The following is a 14,979-nucleotide window of genomic DNA, read 5'->3' on the forward strand; positions in this document are numbered from 1 at the left end:
TTTTCTTGCAATGCCAATTGCTGTCGCTCGTCTGCGCCTTGAAGTTTTAACGGGTTAACGCAGTGGTGTCAGTCGCTTGCGATTACTCGCCGTGAACGGTCGGTCATTCGCTCGGTGCTAAACATAAGCAGTCGCTTCCACACAAACGATTCGGCATTGATTGATTTGCGTGCAGCTTGAAAAATAAATTAACGAAAAATAAATTTCAAAACAACAAAAACACAACAGATTCAAACACAATTTTTATTTCGCTGGAGCGCGTTTGCTTGTGCATATTTTTCCGTACTTAGCATAGCTTTGCTGTTCGAGGGCGCGCGAATTTTCGAATTTTGAGCGAGCGTGTGTGTGCTTAGCATTTATGTTATGTCGCGAATTGATTGTTTGTTAAAATAATTAGAATTTCTGTGTTCATGTGCGAATTGCCGAGAATACTGACTGCTTAGTCAATTTAATTGCGTATGTGAGAGAATGCAATAAAAAAGCAAATGATCGAAGTGAGTGGTGTATAAATGGAAATTGATGCTAAGATTTGCAAAAACAATAAAAACAAATAATAATAATTAGTAAATGGAGGTATATATAATTTAATGCAAGAATGTCAACTACAAAAAAGAACGACCTTTAGAATGAAAATATAATTGATATAAAGTTGAAAGACATGTCAAACGAATTGTCAAAAAAAAAAATCAACTAATAAACCAGATAACACAATTTAATGCAAATACATACTATATAATAAACAAATAAACAAATTTTAAAATTTATTTAAATTAATTAAAAAATATAATTCAAAAGTATTTAAAATACATATTATATAAATATTATAATTTAAAAAATATTTGGAGTATATATATTTAAAAATATATCTTTTAATTATATTTTTAGTATTAACTTTCTTTGTTACTAAAACTGAATAAAATATAGTATGAAAAATTGTATTTGTTTTAATATTAACTTGCTTATTTACCTAAAATTTTTTCGGGTTTTATATTCAGAAACTAAAAAAAAAGTTATTATTAGGAAAAATAATTAAAAAATATTTGAAACGTATGTAATAATAATATTATAATATAAAAAAATATATTTTTTATATATTTTTTTAATAATATATTTAAAAAAAAAATATATATGTTTTTAATAATTTTTTTTAATTGCATTTTTTTTGCTAAAGAAAACAATATAAAACTTAATACGCTTTAATACAAACTTGTATATCTAAAACTCTTTTAGAAATTTACTTTCAATAAATAAAAAAATATTATTATTTATGAATTTTTTTTATACAAACTACACGCGCGAATTCTTATTTTTAAAAGTAAAAAAATTATATAATTATAATATAAAAAATGTTAATATTATAATTTAAAATATTTAAAAGTGCATTTTTAAAAAATATATTTTTTAATTGATATTTTTTATTTTTTAATTTAATTTTTGCTACCAAAACTGAATAAAAAGACTATAAATAAAATATGTAAAATTTGAATACTGCTTAATGTAAAATTTAATTTGTTCTAATATAAAATTGCATATCTAAAACTTTTATTGGGTTTTATTTTGAATAAATAAAAAAAATATTAATTATTTATAAAAAAATTGTTTTTTATGAAAACTATGCAAACTACAGCGCGTAGGTTGTAAAAGAAAAAAAATATGTAAAAAATAATAATTATATATAAGCATAAAAGTAAAAAAAAATTAAAATTAAAAATAAAAAGAAATATTTTTTATAAAATATAATTTTGGTATATACAAAACTACGTATCAAAGAAAATCGAAATTGAGTTTTTTATTGTTTACAATTTATTAGATCATATTACATAAATGTATAACAAAATTTTAGATTTTTCTGTCAAATATAACAACTATATAACCATTTTTTAACCAAAACTCAAATCTTTTTTTTATATAAGTGGATTCTATTAGATCTGCTTTCCTTCAATTTTGGAATTTTCTTTTGCAATTTAGGTTATGATATGTATATAGATACATTTTCCTAATTTGCCAATGTGTTTCGGCTTAAGGTACACTGTATTTCGAGTTTCTAAAAAAATATAAATGCATTTCCGTCGAAAAATTTTTTATGAGAAATTAGAAGCCTTCAATTTTTTAGTGGAAGTCTTTGAAATAAATATGAAACTGATAGTTTTTAATTTAGAAATTAAAAAATAAATATTTAATACTATAATAGAAAATATATAATAAATTAAAAGCTAAATGAATAATTCCAAGGAAGTTTATTTTCTATTTTTTATTATTCTGAAGGTTTTAGTGTGAATATTAGGGTGCTTAAGAAAATGTTTGAATTTTTTTCAACTCTTACCCCTTTAAATGTTAGTGATTGACAAACAAAAAATCCTCCCTCAAGCCAGGCGCTGTAGCTTAACTCTAAGGGGTCGCTATTTTTTTTTAGGTTCCCATACATTTTACATAGGAATTTTCGTTTTTTCATTCAAACTAAAATTTCACCAACTAATTTTCGTTTCTCAGAATTAACCATATATAGTTTATTTATTAAACATTAAAGCTAGCTTCAGAGATAAGTAAATGAAGGTTCGTTGCTTAAGTCTTTTGTACTATGGAATATTTAAAAACAAAATATTCCAATTGTTTGAACAGTTTGCATGGTGGCTTAATGCCATAATGACACGATGTGAACATTTTTTCGCACATGGCACCATATCCACACCTCAGGCAATAATGCCAAAATTCGTGAAGTTTGCTCGTTAAATAACAAAGATTTTCATATAAGCATTTTATTATACAGTTTATATGACAGCTATGTGCTATAGTGACCCGATATCGATGGCTCCGACAAATGAAAAGCTTCTTTATGAGGAAACGACATGTGAAAATTTTCAAGTCGATATCTCAAAAATTAAGGTACTAGTTAGCAAACTATTTGTTATATGTATGTATATACAGACGGACGAACAGACAGATATACCGACGGACATAACTAAATGGACTCGGCACATCATTTTGATCATTTATATTAATTTATTTTGTAGGGTCTCCCTTCCCTGTTCAGGCTATAGCAAAAGAGATAGGTAAATGCAAGTTCGTTGCTTAAGTCTTTTGTACAAGGAAAAATCATTAATGCAAGGAAATGAAAAAAAAAATGCTTTTATTTGTAAATAAATTAATTTATATTTTAACTGTAGCAAATGGTAAAAAACTAAAAATATTTTCTAATAAAATTAATTTGTGATTGTCAGTAAAATTTATTATGTATGTCTTTATTCTCATCTAAAATTAGAAACTTAAATAAATAAAATATTTTTAATACGAAAATTTATGTTTTTAAATACTTTCAAATATAAAAATTTATTTTATTAAAATATTTTTAGATATGAAAATTTTGTTCACCGAAATTTATTTCAATAAAGCAAAAATTTTTCGAAAATTTTAAGATAAGGAATGCAAGAAACTTATTGTAACAATTAACTAACATAAAAAAAAAATATTAAAATTATATAAAATAGTAAAGTGATATATACATATACCGTATTTGAATAGAATTATCATTATCGGCGATTTTAGCTAATGAAAAGCGAAAAAAATACAAATTTAAAAAAATAAAGAAATACAAAAATTTTTGCATTGGAGTAAATTAATAATTAAATGCAAATAAATAAATAAATAATTCGAAATTTAAAAAGTTTTTAATATTAAAAAAATAAATTATTTACATTATATGCATATAAAATTATAAATACATATATGTACACACATCACATTGCTTCGAAATAAAAAAAAAATAATTTTTTTTTAACATATTAGTATAATATTTTATTGTAGCAAATTAAATACTTACTATACATATTTTTTTATAAAAATATAATTTTTTTTTTTTGAAGAACAAAGAGAACTAAAACTAACAATTAAAAGTAAAGAATTACCTCAAAGTAATTCCTAAAAAATAAACCATATTTAAATTAAAAATAAAAAAGTACTTTTTAAAATTGAATTGAAAATTCAAAAATTGCTGGTTTTGCTTAAACAAAAACTGAAAAAACAAAAAAAAAATAAAAAAAATTAATAAAAAAATACAAATGAAATTCAAAATTATGAAAAATGTGTGAACATAATTAAAAAGTCCGATTGAATAAGAAATAAAAATTATTTTTATATAAAATTATAAAAAGAAAATTGAAACATATTTTTTTCATTAAAAATATAATTTTTAAAGAATGAAAATTTAGGAAATGAAGAAATTTTTTAATTCAAAGTTATTATTAAAAAAAATTATATTAATAAACACATAATTAAAAAATTGTTATCACCAACAATTCAAAAGAATAACAAAATTACAATGAAATAAAGAAAAGTCAAACGAAATTAAAATTAAAATCTGGCAAATATAGAAATAAGAAATAAAAAAAATTTTACGACTACAATTTTTTTCAGGTAATATAAAAAAAGTGAAGAAGCTAAGTGAACAAAACTAAAAATCGCAAACTAAATACCAACGCTACCAAATCCATAGCAAAGTTCGTTGCTTAAGTCTTTTATGGTAGTGAAAACCAATAATTACTAAACAAATACAGTAAAAGTGCACAAAAACGTGAATTAAATTGAAAATAATATTGATTTTGTGTGAAAATGCGCCGCCACCAGCGCTGCTGACAAAGTCGACAAAACGAAAGCGCGAAAAAATCCGAGTGACTAACAAAAGATAAAAATAAATGGCGTTAACAAATTTCTCGCTGCCCTTTGGCGCACTGACGCCACAAGTGACCACGTGGGGTGCCACCCTACCACCACTGCACCCCGCCCACCAGCTAGCTGCCAACACCAACAATTTACTATACTCGCCGGCCGATCATCAGCAGCAGCAGGGCGACGACGCCGCACCGCCGCCGGAATCAGACTTCTACAAAAACAATCCGTATGCGCCACCACAGCTGCATCAGCAGCAGCAACAACAACAGCAGCAGCCGATACGTCAATCGTATCAATACAATAGCAACAACAACAATCACAATATACAAAATAATAATCGGCTGAAAAGCGGCAACACCTACTTGCCGCCCATACCGCCGCCCGGTGCGCGCAACACACAATTCAACAACCAAAAACAACAGCCGCAACAACAACAACAACAGCAGCCACAAAAGCCGCAACAACAGCATTATAGTCATTTCAGCATAAATCAGCAACAACAACAGCAACAGCATCATCAATTGCAACAACAAATCAAGGGCAACAATGTCGCCTTCAAGGCAGCCACTTCCGTGTCCACCGTTGCTGCGGCAGGCTCTGCTGCCGCCACTTCTACCCGAACCTACGGCGAAGGTTCTTATAATAATTTTGGCGCTGCGGCAACGCAACAGCTTCGCCCTCAGCCGCAACAACAACAGCAACAAAAGCAATTTTATAATTCCTATAGTCATAGCACTTCCTCATTTGTTGCACAATCACAGCAGAAGACTCAAACACAAACAAGCCAACAAAGCTACGGCACTGCACCGGTGACTGAAGCACCGCAACCGGCAGCGGTTTATGGTGCCGCACCAGTACCAACGCTGCGCACCGTAGATGAGTTGAATGGTGGTGGCAATGATAGCGTTGGTGATATTGGTGGTGGTGATAGCGGTGCCGGTGATGAATCGTATCCACATCGCCCACCGGGTTTTACGCGTGTTCAAGCTGGCCAGGGCACACGCACACAGGTGCATGCAGTGCTCGATTACGATGTGGAGGAGGGCGAAGAGGAGGAATACTATGATGAGGGTGATAAAGGTGAGTGCTACTTAACATTACATATATATGCATATACCGTCTTAGAATTATCATTACACTACATATCTTTTCTGGACTCTTTTTTTGTCACTCTTAAATGCAATTCTTTCTTTCGTTTCAGAAATTTTTGCTATAACACAAGGTGTTAAGTGGGCTTCTGCTCTAAGGACAAGTCATTAAACTTCTCTGTAAAACATAATTATAGCCCTAAGTTCTGATAGGTTTTAGTTCGGACTAGACTCTCCAATTTGATGCCTTTTCCTTTAGCTTCTCACATGACATATATTTCCTTTAGTTCTTAGCTCATTAAATACGTGATACCAATCAAAACTTATTTTTATCTGCAGTCTAAGGAACTGAACTAAAAACTTGAACATTTTATATCACAACGCGCTAGTGATATATTCAAAAGATTCTTGTCTTATAAAATTTCGCCGTACTCTACCATACATCCCTTCAGACAGCAGTGTTTCACAAGTTCACATAAGAAATATTGGCAAGGGTGAAATCAGTACATACTCTGCCCTGAAGAATAAATATTTGCTGTCAATAAGGTTGATTTTAATGGAGATATTTTGATAAACAATACAATTTTTAAAAGAACCTATTGCACCTACTTAGACCTATAGATTGACATGTACAATATTTTTACCCTGAACAGGTTATCGCAAGTTTTTCATGAAGTTTGTTGAAATGATCAGGGTGATCAACTGAGTCGATTCCGCCATGAACGACTATCTGTGAATGTTAAGAATCGACTGCAGGCAATTGTAGGCAAAGACCACGCATTTTTCAAAGTGATTGGGGTCTCGGACGACATCCAGTTCGCACCATATATTGTGGTTTATTGATGGTCTGTGCCACTTATGGACCCGCAATATGGTGGAAAGCAACGATGATGGTCTCGGATCGCTGTAAACTCCTCTCTATGCCATATTGCATGATGATGCGATGCAAGTTTTATTACGTGCACCATCTCTTGACCTGATTCAGGATAAGAAGGGATTTGAGTGTGTCATTGCTGCAAATTTACTGGATTTGATGAAGATGTAGGGAGGAAAGGACATCTAGGGAGAAAGAGGTTTTAGATGATAAGATTAGGAGTAAGTGACAACACTGTTCAGACAATAGCATCAACTCTCGGGATTTGCCAGTCCTACGACCGAATGGATGTTAGCGGTGTGATCTCTACTAGTTGGAATGCAGAACAGTTAGGATCGTTTAGTACGTGGTGTTTAACTAAGAATTAGGGTTAGCTTCTGTGTGAATAGTGTATGCATATAATGAGATTTTGAAGTCCTAACCATCAATCCAGAGCAGTATGGTAAGTCAATGATAGAACTTTTGGCTGCGTAGTCTATCCAAAGACTTCATTCTGGTAGAACGGCAGCAGGAGCCCTTGAGGTTCAATTCAACCTGTTCATACGGCACGGCTTTTCGGGGAGAACTGGAAGAACTGATCTTTTATCGTTTTAATATGCAGTTCCATTGCAAAGTACGACAGAGTTTTTAAATGGATCTCGAACTCTATAAAGATTAACTATCTTCTGAATCCATTCCACATTAACAATTGGTAATGAAAAATGCCTGACATGATTTGATCCGATGTGCTTTTTAGCGTCCTGGGGCTAGGCTGTCTCAGCACGTACTCACCTTACACACACCGAACGTTGTCCGTCTGTTTGTAGTATATACGTGAACTAGTCCTACAGTTGAGATATCGACATAAAATTGGGCGCTTGTCTTTTTCTTTCCTAGAAACTCCGCCCTTGTTCTAACTACCGATATCGGATTACTATGCCACTATACCCACCGCTCAAACTCAAGTTCTTGTATGGAAACATTTCTGATTTAACGAGATACGAATGAAACGAACGAGATCACGATCAAAACTAAAGTTCTTATAATGTTATTTTTTTCATTTGTGAAGCATATTCTAGCTTTGGTGAATCCGAAGATACCGTATTTTCCTTTTTTTCTGAAAATACAAAATATCTAAATATTTGCCAAGGGTTTAATACAAGCAAATGTCCTGTATTTAATCGAACTCAACTATTTTCTAAACCTTTTGTTAAGAGTTATTGAACTACATAACCTCAAAACTTGTCACAAAAATCTTAGTAATTGATTCAAATCTTAAAACTCAATATATATAGAATTTTGATGTTATTTCTGGCTTCTGTTATACATTTTATTATATTTTATAATACCTGCTGAAAAATCTTAGTATTTATTCTTACGCGCTAAATGCCAATGAAGGTCAACGTTCCTTGGCTATTCAAAATCAAAGCAAAACAATATCACATTATCCATTTTTAGTATAAAGCTTGCAGATGAATCTCATATCAAATACAAATTGAAGGCGCGCGGCACATGGGAAGGCGTGATTCACGCCACAATACAAATTCACACAGCCATACATATATTAAAATAAATTAAATAAATTTGCCTAAAAACTCGGAAGTAAAGTTGTTTGACATCTAAACGAGTCGAACTTTGCATTCGCGACAAGAAAAAATATCCAACTTTTTAATGCTAAAATACTGCACAACCGATCGCAGACATCGGAATATTTATTGGCTTTGATGTTTGTTTCCTTTTTTCTGCTTTTTATTAATACTACTAAAAAAAAGGCTACAAAAATAAAGACAAATATTTGTTGAAATGCGTGCTTTTGTTGGTTTTTGTTCAATATTTACTCAGAGGCGAGTGTTGAAGTTTGCTGAGCGTATTGAGTTACGCCGCTTTTGTTGTTGTGTTTGTTATTATTATTATTATTTTTGTTTTTAATTCAATTTTGTTTTTGTTTTTACTTGTAGTGCTTTAACTTTTATTTCTTTGCTATTGCCTATGCTAATGTTATTGTTCGGCTATATACTTTAATACTTTGCCAATCGTGCGCTCTTTGTGATAAATGACAACGCGTAAACAGCTTTTGTTGTTATTTACTTGTCGAACTTAAGCGAGTTAGATGAACAGCGCTGCATGAGCTAGTGGAAGTGATACCCGTTCTACAAAAAAAAAAAAACAGAAAAAAAAAATAAAAGTGGTTTATGCTAAAGGTGGGAAAAAATATAACCCAGTAGGCAATTTGGGAAGGTAATAACGAATTATATGTGCTTATAACCATGCTCCATGCACTACCGCGAGAAAAAACAGGAGTTTTATAAAAATGTCAGACTTCAGAAAAGTGCTTCTCATAAGATACATATGCTGTTTGGAGTCGGATAACAAGTACACCACAGATGCTCGGACAAGCACCAAAGCAAAGACACAAACCGTACGTTACATAGCTATAGCGAATACAAATTAAGAAAAGTTAACTTCGCTAGTAGCTATGAAATCTTTCACAGATAGAAAAAAGTTTCCTTACAAGAAAAAGATTTTGACCGATCAGTTTTATGGCAGCGAAGGCAGCTGTGTTAACCGATGCCATTTATATGGAGAGATGAAGTTTTTTTTCGACAAATAGGAACGTGTTTTGTGTAACACTACCCCCAACCGTTATTCTCCAGATAGTCTTTGTAGATCACAGCTAAATTCATCACCAATATTTTATATAATATATGGTCAACGAGATCTTTTGAGGTGTGTACTATCTCAGCTATCTCCCGCTACTTCATTCGGCCGTCTACCAATGCGAAGGCATGAACTTCTGCTACTTTATTCTCCGTGGTAGTTGTTTTCGGATCACTTGAGAGTGGCTCATCAAAAACTGAGGTCTTCGATACACGATAGTTAATTTTTTTTTTGTGAATGCAGCGCCATTGGACAGTGCGGATAAGTGGTTATCGGAACGACATTACCCGATAGCAGACGAACAAAGTAGCGGAGACCGATAAATTACCGGCCGAGATATTCAAATACGACGGCGAAGAACTGATCAGCAATGTATCAGCTTCCTTGCGAAATAAACGCTGTTGAAAGCATGCCCGATTATTGGAACCAAAGTGTGCTCTGCTCAATCCAAAAAAGGGGGATCCCACAATCTGCGCGATTATCGTGGGGTAAGCCTCCTTAGTATCGCATATAAGGTCATACCGATCGTAGTGTGTGAAAGACTGAAGCCCATCGTCTACAATCTACCAGATTTTCACCAAGCACAAATCTTGGAAAAGGCAAGTGAAAGGAAGATCAACACACACTATCTCTTTATATTGATATCTTTGACCTCAATAACCACGTCATTATACGTAGTTGTGCTTTCCACAGACTGGATAAGGAAGCGATCAAATGGGTCTGGTTGTGAACGAGGGCAAGAGGAAATATATCCTGTTAACGACAAACAGTCGTCGCATTCGCGACTTGGCTCATCCGTCACTGTTGACAGTCATAATTTTTAATTCGTAGATAATTTCGCCTAATTTGGAACCAATATTAACACCAACAACAACCTCATCCTCGAAATCCAACGTAGAATAACTCTTGCTAACAGGTGCTACTTTGAACTGAGTAGGCAAACAAAAAGTAAACTCCACTCTCGACGAACAAAGACTAAACTCTACTAGTCCCTGATCATTTCCGTCCTGCTATATAGTGCATATGCATGGACAATGACATCATCTGATGTTTCGGCCTAAAGAGTGTTCGAGAGAATGGTTTTGCGGTAGATTTTTGGTCAATTCAAAAATTCGAAATTGTTGACGGATGGAAATATATGAAACAATTAGAAATAGTTTCTTATCTTGAAATCTAGCTAGGAAGCTTTTGTTTTATCTTTTATAGTGTTTAAAACTTATGAATGGTTCGATTAAAATCTATTGTTTAGTGTTTCCTTGGCACATTGACTTTGTTGAAAGTTATTGCCATAATGGTCTGAGTAATGAACCCTTTTATGGAGTCAATAAGCTAAAATCACATATGATTTGCTGAGTACTTTCTTATATTGACCGAATCTTTCAATGAAATTATTACAATAACAAGTTATTTTTAAATATTAGAGCTATCAATAGTATTATATACTTCTTATTTACTAATTGACACACAAACCTCCAAGACTTTTGGTTTCGTCATTTTGTCAATGAGCCGCAAGTTTCCGCAAAGGGGATATCTTAATAAATATACTACATATACTAAGCATACTCGTATGTATATATACATATATACACTTCTGTCATACAACCATTAACGGCTGAAACTGTCAAGCGACTTTATTCTTGCAGTCTCCGCAGTGCTGGAGCATCACACTTTTGGTATTTATATAATATATTATAAATATCTTCTATACATATGTATGCCGCTCACTCATACACGTGCACACATACATACATATCTACATACACACATATGTGGCTTGTTATTTAGTTTACCGCAAACGACCTTGCCATTTACTTTTATAGGCCTTTAACCTTGCACAGCTGTGTGGAAGATATCATCAACCTTTTGATTGGGAATGTTGATGTTATTGTTGTTATTGTGATCTTCTTCAGTTGCTTTTGTGAGCGATGCCGTTGGGATTTTTGTTGATGTTATTATTGTTATTGGTATCGAATTGCTTACTGCATTCTTCTGCCGTTTCGGCAGCTACGTTGGTAGCTATTGTTGTTGTTGTTTTATTACTGTCAGCCAGCTGCTTCTGACGTAATTAAATCTTCCTCCATTTATGCTATTTACACACACGCGCTTACTTTTTTTCAAGCCATTTCAGTAGTCGCTTTGACTATGAGATTTTTTGCGCTTGTTGCTGGGTTGATTAGTTGACTTTACCCCCTTTTTCGAGGTGAATTAAACAATTGGCGATATTGATTTTTTTGAGCTGTTTATATTTTCAATAATTGTTTATGTATTTTTATTGTTTTTTATTTCTTCATTTTTTACTAATTATTAATTTTTATTTTTATTATACTTTTTCTTCATTTTATGAAATTTCTTTAAGAATTTTTAAAAATTCTCTTCAAGGAAGAACCTTGTCCCTTAATTTTCGAGATATCGTTCTGAAACTTTGCACACATCTTTCCCATCCCAAGAAGCTACTTATTTGCCAGAATCGGCGTTATCGGACCACTATAGCATATTGCTGTCACACAAACTGACCGATCTATGACCTATGAAGAATATTATATCTTGGATGCCACCGAAGTTAGAAGCTACGTTTTTTTCTATTTCTTTTATAATATTTTTTAATTTTTTCTTTCAATTGTATTATATTTTTCAATATCTTGATTTTTTAAATTAATTTCTAGTTCTTTTTTTCTGCTAAACGCGCTCTACTTGTTCAACTCGTGTTATTTATTATAGTCTCTTGCAGATTTATATATTTCAGATACGTGTATATATTATATAAATATATGCCATATATAAATTATAAACATATCTACAAATATATATGTGCATAAATATATATATTCCAACTACATGTGTTTCTATTCATTATGCTCACATGCATTGCATTAACTTTTGCTTTTAACATGTTTTAATTAAACCTGTGTGACGGCGGCGGCAAGTAGCAGCTCATGGCTACAAAGCGTAGTCTATATAATCACAGAATCTGTGAACTATTTTGAATTGGTTGCTATTTAAGTTTTCATAGATTTAAAACCGGTTTTTATGCTTCCCTATATTTCTAGGTGGGGTACCACTTATAAACAAACTAAATGTTATTGTATAAAAACACCTAACATTAGTAAAAGAAGCAGCATTTGCAGTTGTGTTTGTAGTATTACTGATCAATTTAGTATTTATTAGTAGTCGCAGCTATGTATGTATGTACATTAGCATCTTATACTACTTGTGTACGCAGAAGACAGATATGTCGATTAAGGAAACATGCCAGATTAGTTGAACTTTAAAAGCGAGATAGCAAAGCGTGAATAAAAGATATAACAATACCGCTTATAACACGCTAGCGCGAGTAGTGTATGTGATATATGTATGGTTTGTTTTATAATAGTACCGAAATTTCGGGATCGGTACCGAAAATAAATATTTTAAAACACCGAAACTATAATAGAAGAACGTTTTTAATAGTGGAGCTATTTATTTAAATTTTTTAATAATGATACCGAAATTTCGATTTTGGTCCCGAAAATAAATGTTTTAATTTTACCCAAATTTAATAAAGAAACAGTTCTTAATCAGAGGAGGGGAATTCAATTTTTTTAAAATGATATTGAAATTTTCTTTAAAATTTAGCAAAAATAAAATGAGTAAAAAGTGTTTAGCATATTTAGTTTTTATAAGTGATACCGATATTTCGGGACTAAGCTCGAAATAACTCAAAAATTTACTGAAAATTAAAGAAGTTAAAATTTTTTAACATTATAAAGTTATTAAAAATGATACCGAAATTTCGGGATTGATCCCGAAAAGCTAATTTTTTTCAAATTCACCGTAATTGAGCATTTCAAAGTTATTAGATTTAAAGGGTTTTAAATAAGATACCGAAAAACAAAATTTTTATGAAATTTGAAGAAGTGAACAATTTTTGGTAAAGTTTTGTAAATTTATACCGGAAATTCGAGATTGATGCCGAAAAACTTAAATAATTTTGTTTTTAGTTAGATTTAATGGGAATTAAATAATTAAAAAGATTTTTACATTTTTAGTGTTTTATAAATGTTACCGGGATTTCGGGATTAAGCCCAACATAATTTAAAAAATCACTGAAAACTGAAAAAGTGAAAAATTTTAAGAAATTTAAAGTTTTTAAAAATGATACCGAAATTTCGGGACTGATCCCGAAAATCAGAATTGTTTAAATTAATTCTTGTACTTAAAGTTGTTTTTTTAATTGATACCAAAATTTGGGTATGGTCCCGAAAAACAAGATATGCGGATACTTCGGGATTGGAAGAAATTCAAATTTTAACTAAATGTATTGAGCTCGAAAATTTGTTTTTGGTCAATACAAGAATAGATTCCAAAATTTCATTCTTCAGAATTTGACAATAAAAGTCATTGAAAAATTTATCTAAAAAATTAGTTTAATGAATATATTTTATTTACAATCTACATACATATATTAGAAAATAATAAATAAGAATTTGCTTTGGGCAAGCAAAACAATATCGGCATTACTATACCTAACAGAAACCATTAACTGTAATACAATAAATTTGCAATTTTTCACTTAACCTTTAGATGCATTTGCTCAGCCCTCGGTGTCACCTTACATTTATTGCTTTTTTAATAAAATAAATTCCAATTAGTGAAACATACTTATAGAACTGGTAAGTTTACTGTATACGTACACCATTTTATGTTCAAATATGGCGCATTATTTTCGATTTTGAAAAATAAGCAACTTGAGTGGTTTTTACATACCAATGTGCATCTCAATTCGTTCGAAATCCAAATGAATTTTATGCAAATTTGAATTAAAATGGTATTTCGTGAGTTACTACTTTGTTATTTGTTGCTTGCCATGAAATAAAATGGACTGTTTCAAATTTAAATTACTTGAATTAGATAAAAAACACTTTAAACTTTAATGTTCAGTTCTAAATAAACCGTTGAACTTAAGATTATTTGATAAACTATTTGTGTTCAAAACGCTTAATCACCACTTAGCAATAAGAATATCAAGAGAACAAAATTGACAAAGCAAAGCTGTTCCCTTACGGCGTAAGGCTTACGCTGTCGGATATCTTTCAACGAAACCATGAAGTCATGGTAGGAGCCTCTGCCTTAAATTTCAACTTCAGAATCTTTATAAGACCGCTTGATATGTGATCTCTTCCGCGCTTTCCAATGTCCCAATTTGAAAGAGCTTAGATTGCTTGATGGAAAAAGACTAGAATATTTGAAAGAGTTTAGATTACTGGTTAGAATAAGCCTAGAATATTCATCAAATACAATAAATGGTGCTTAGCTGGGTCTCACTTGGAAGCATAATGAACCTAATGATAGTTTCGGTTTGCTTGGGGTCAGGCGATGGAAAAACTGCTTACAACCAAACAATGTGTCATTCCTTAGAAGAAACGTATGCAAAATGATCTTTATATTGCTCTTTGTATAAAAACATATGTAACAAACCAGTTGAAATGTAAGTAAGAAATTAATGACTTCTCTACCCGAAAATTGTATTTCTTTTGATGAATCGCTACGCCTAGAGACTTTAAAAGTCTTAACAGATTTCATTATATATCTTCTGACACTCCGGAACAAGTCCATGGCTAAACTTCCCACATAATAATATTCGATCGAGTTTAGAGAAATTTTTTCGATTTCAGAATATTTTAGGCACTTCTTTCTCTTAATTTCAGTCCATTTTCGACTTCATGGATAGTACTAGTA

At 31.4% G+C, this 14,979-nt stretch overlaps 1 protein-coding gene across 1 annotated transcript in view; it reads left to right on the plus strand.

Moving 5' to 3' along the window:
- The window catches only part of LOC105228782 (protein spaetzle 3), a 76,662-nt gene continuing 61,683 nt past the window's right edge, over positions 1-14,979 (plus strand). Inside the window, exons 1-2 of the mRNA XM_029551328.2 lie at positions 1-494; positions 4,411-5,745. Of these exons, the coding sequence (XP_029407188.2) occupies positions 4,689-5,745 (1,057 nt within the window). The 5' untranslated portion in view covers positions 1-494; positions 4,411-4,688. The remainder of the gene's footprint in view (positions 495-4,410; positions 5,746-14,979) is intronic.

Source organism: Bactrocera dorsalis, chromosome 1 (genome assembly GCF_023373825.1).
Source record: "Bactrocera dorsalis isolate Fly_Bdor chromosome 1, ASM2337382v1, whole genome shotgun sequence".
In the NCBI taxonomy this organism is placed as follows: Eukaryota; Metazoa; Arthropoda; class Insecta; order Diptera; family Tephritidae; genus Bactrocera; species Bactrocera dorsalis.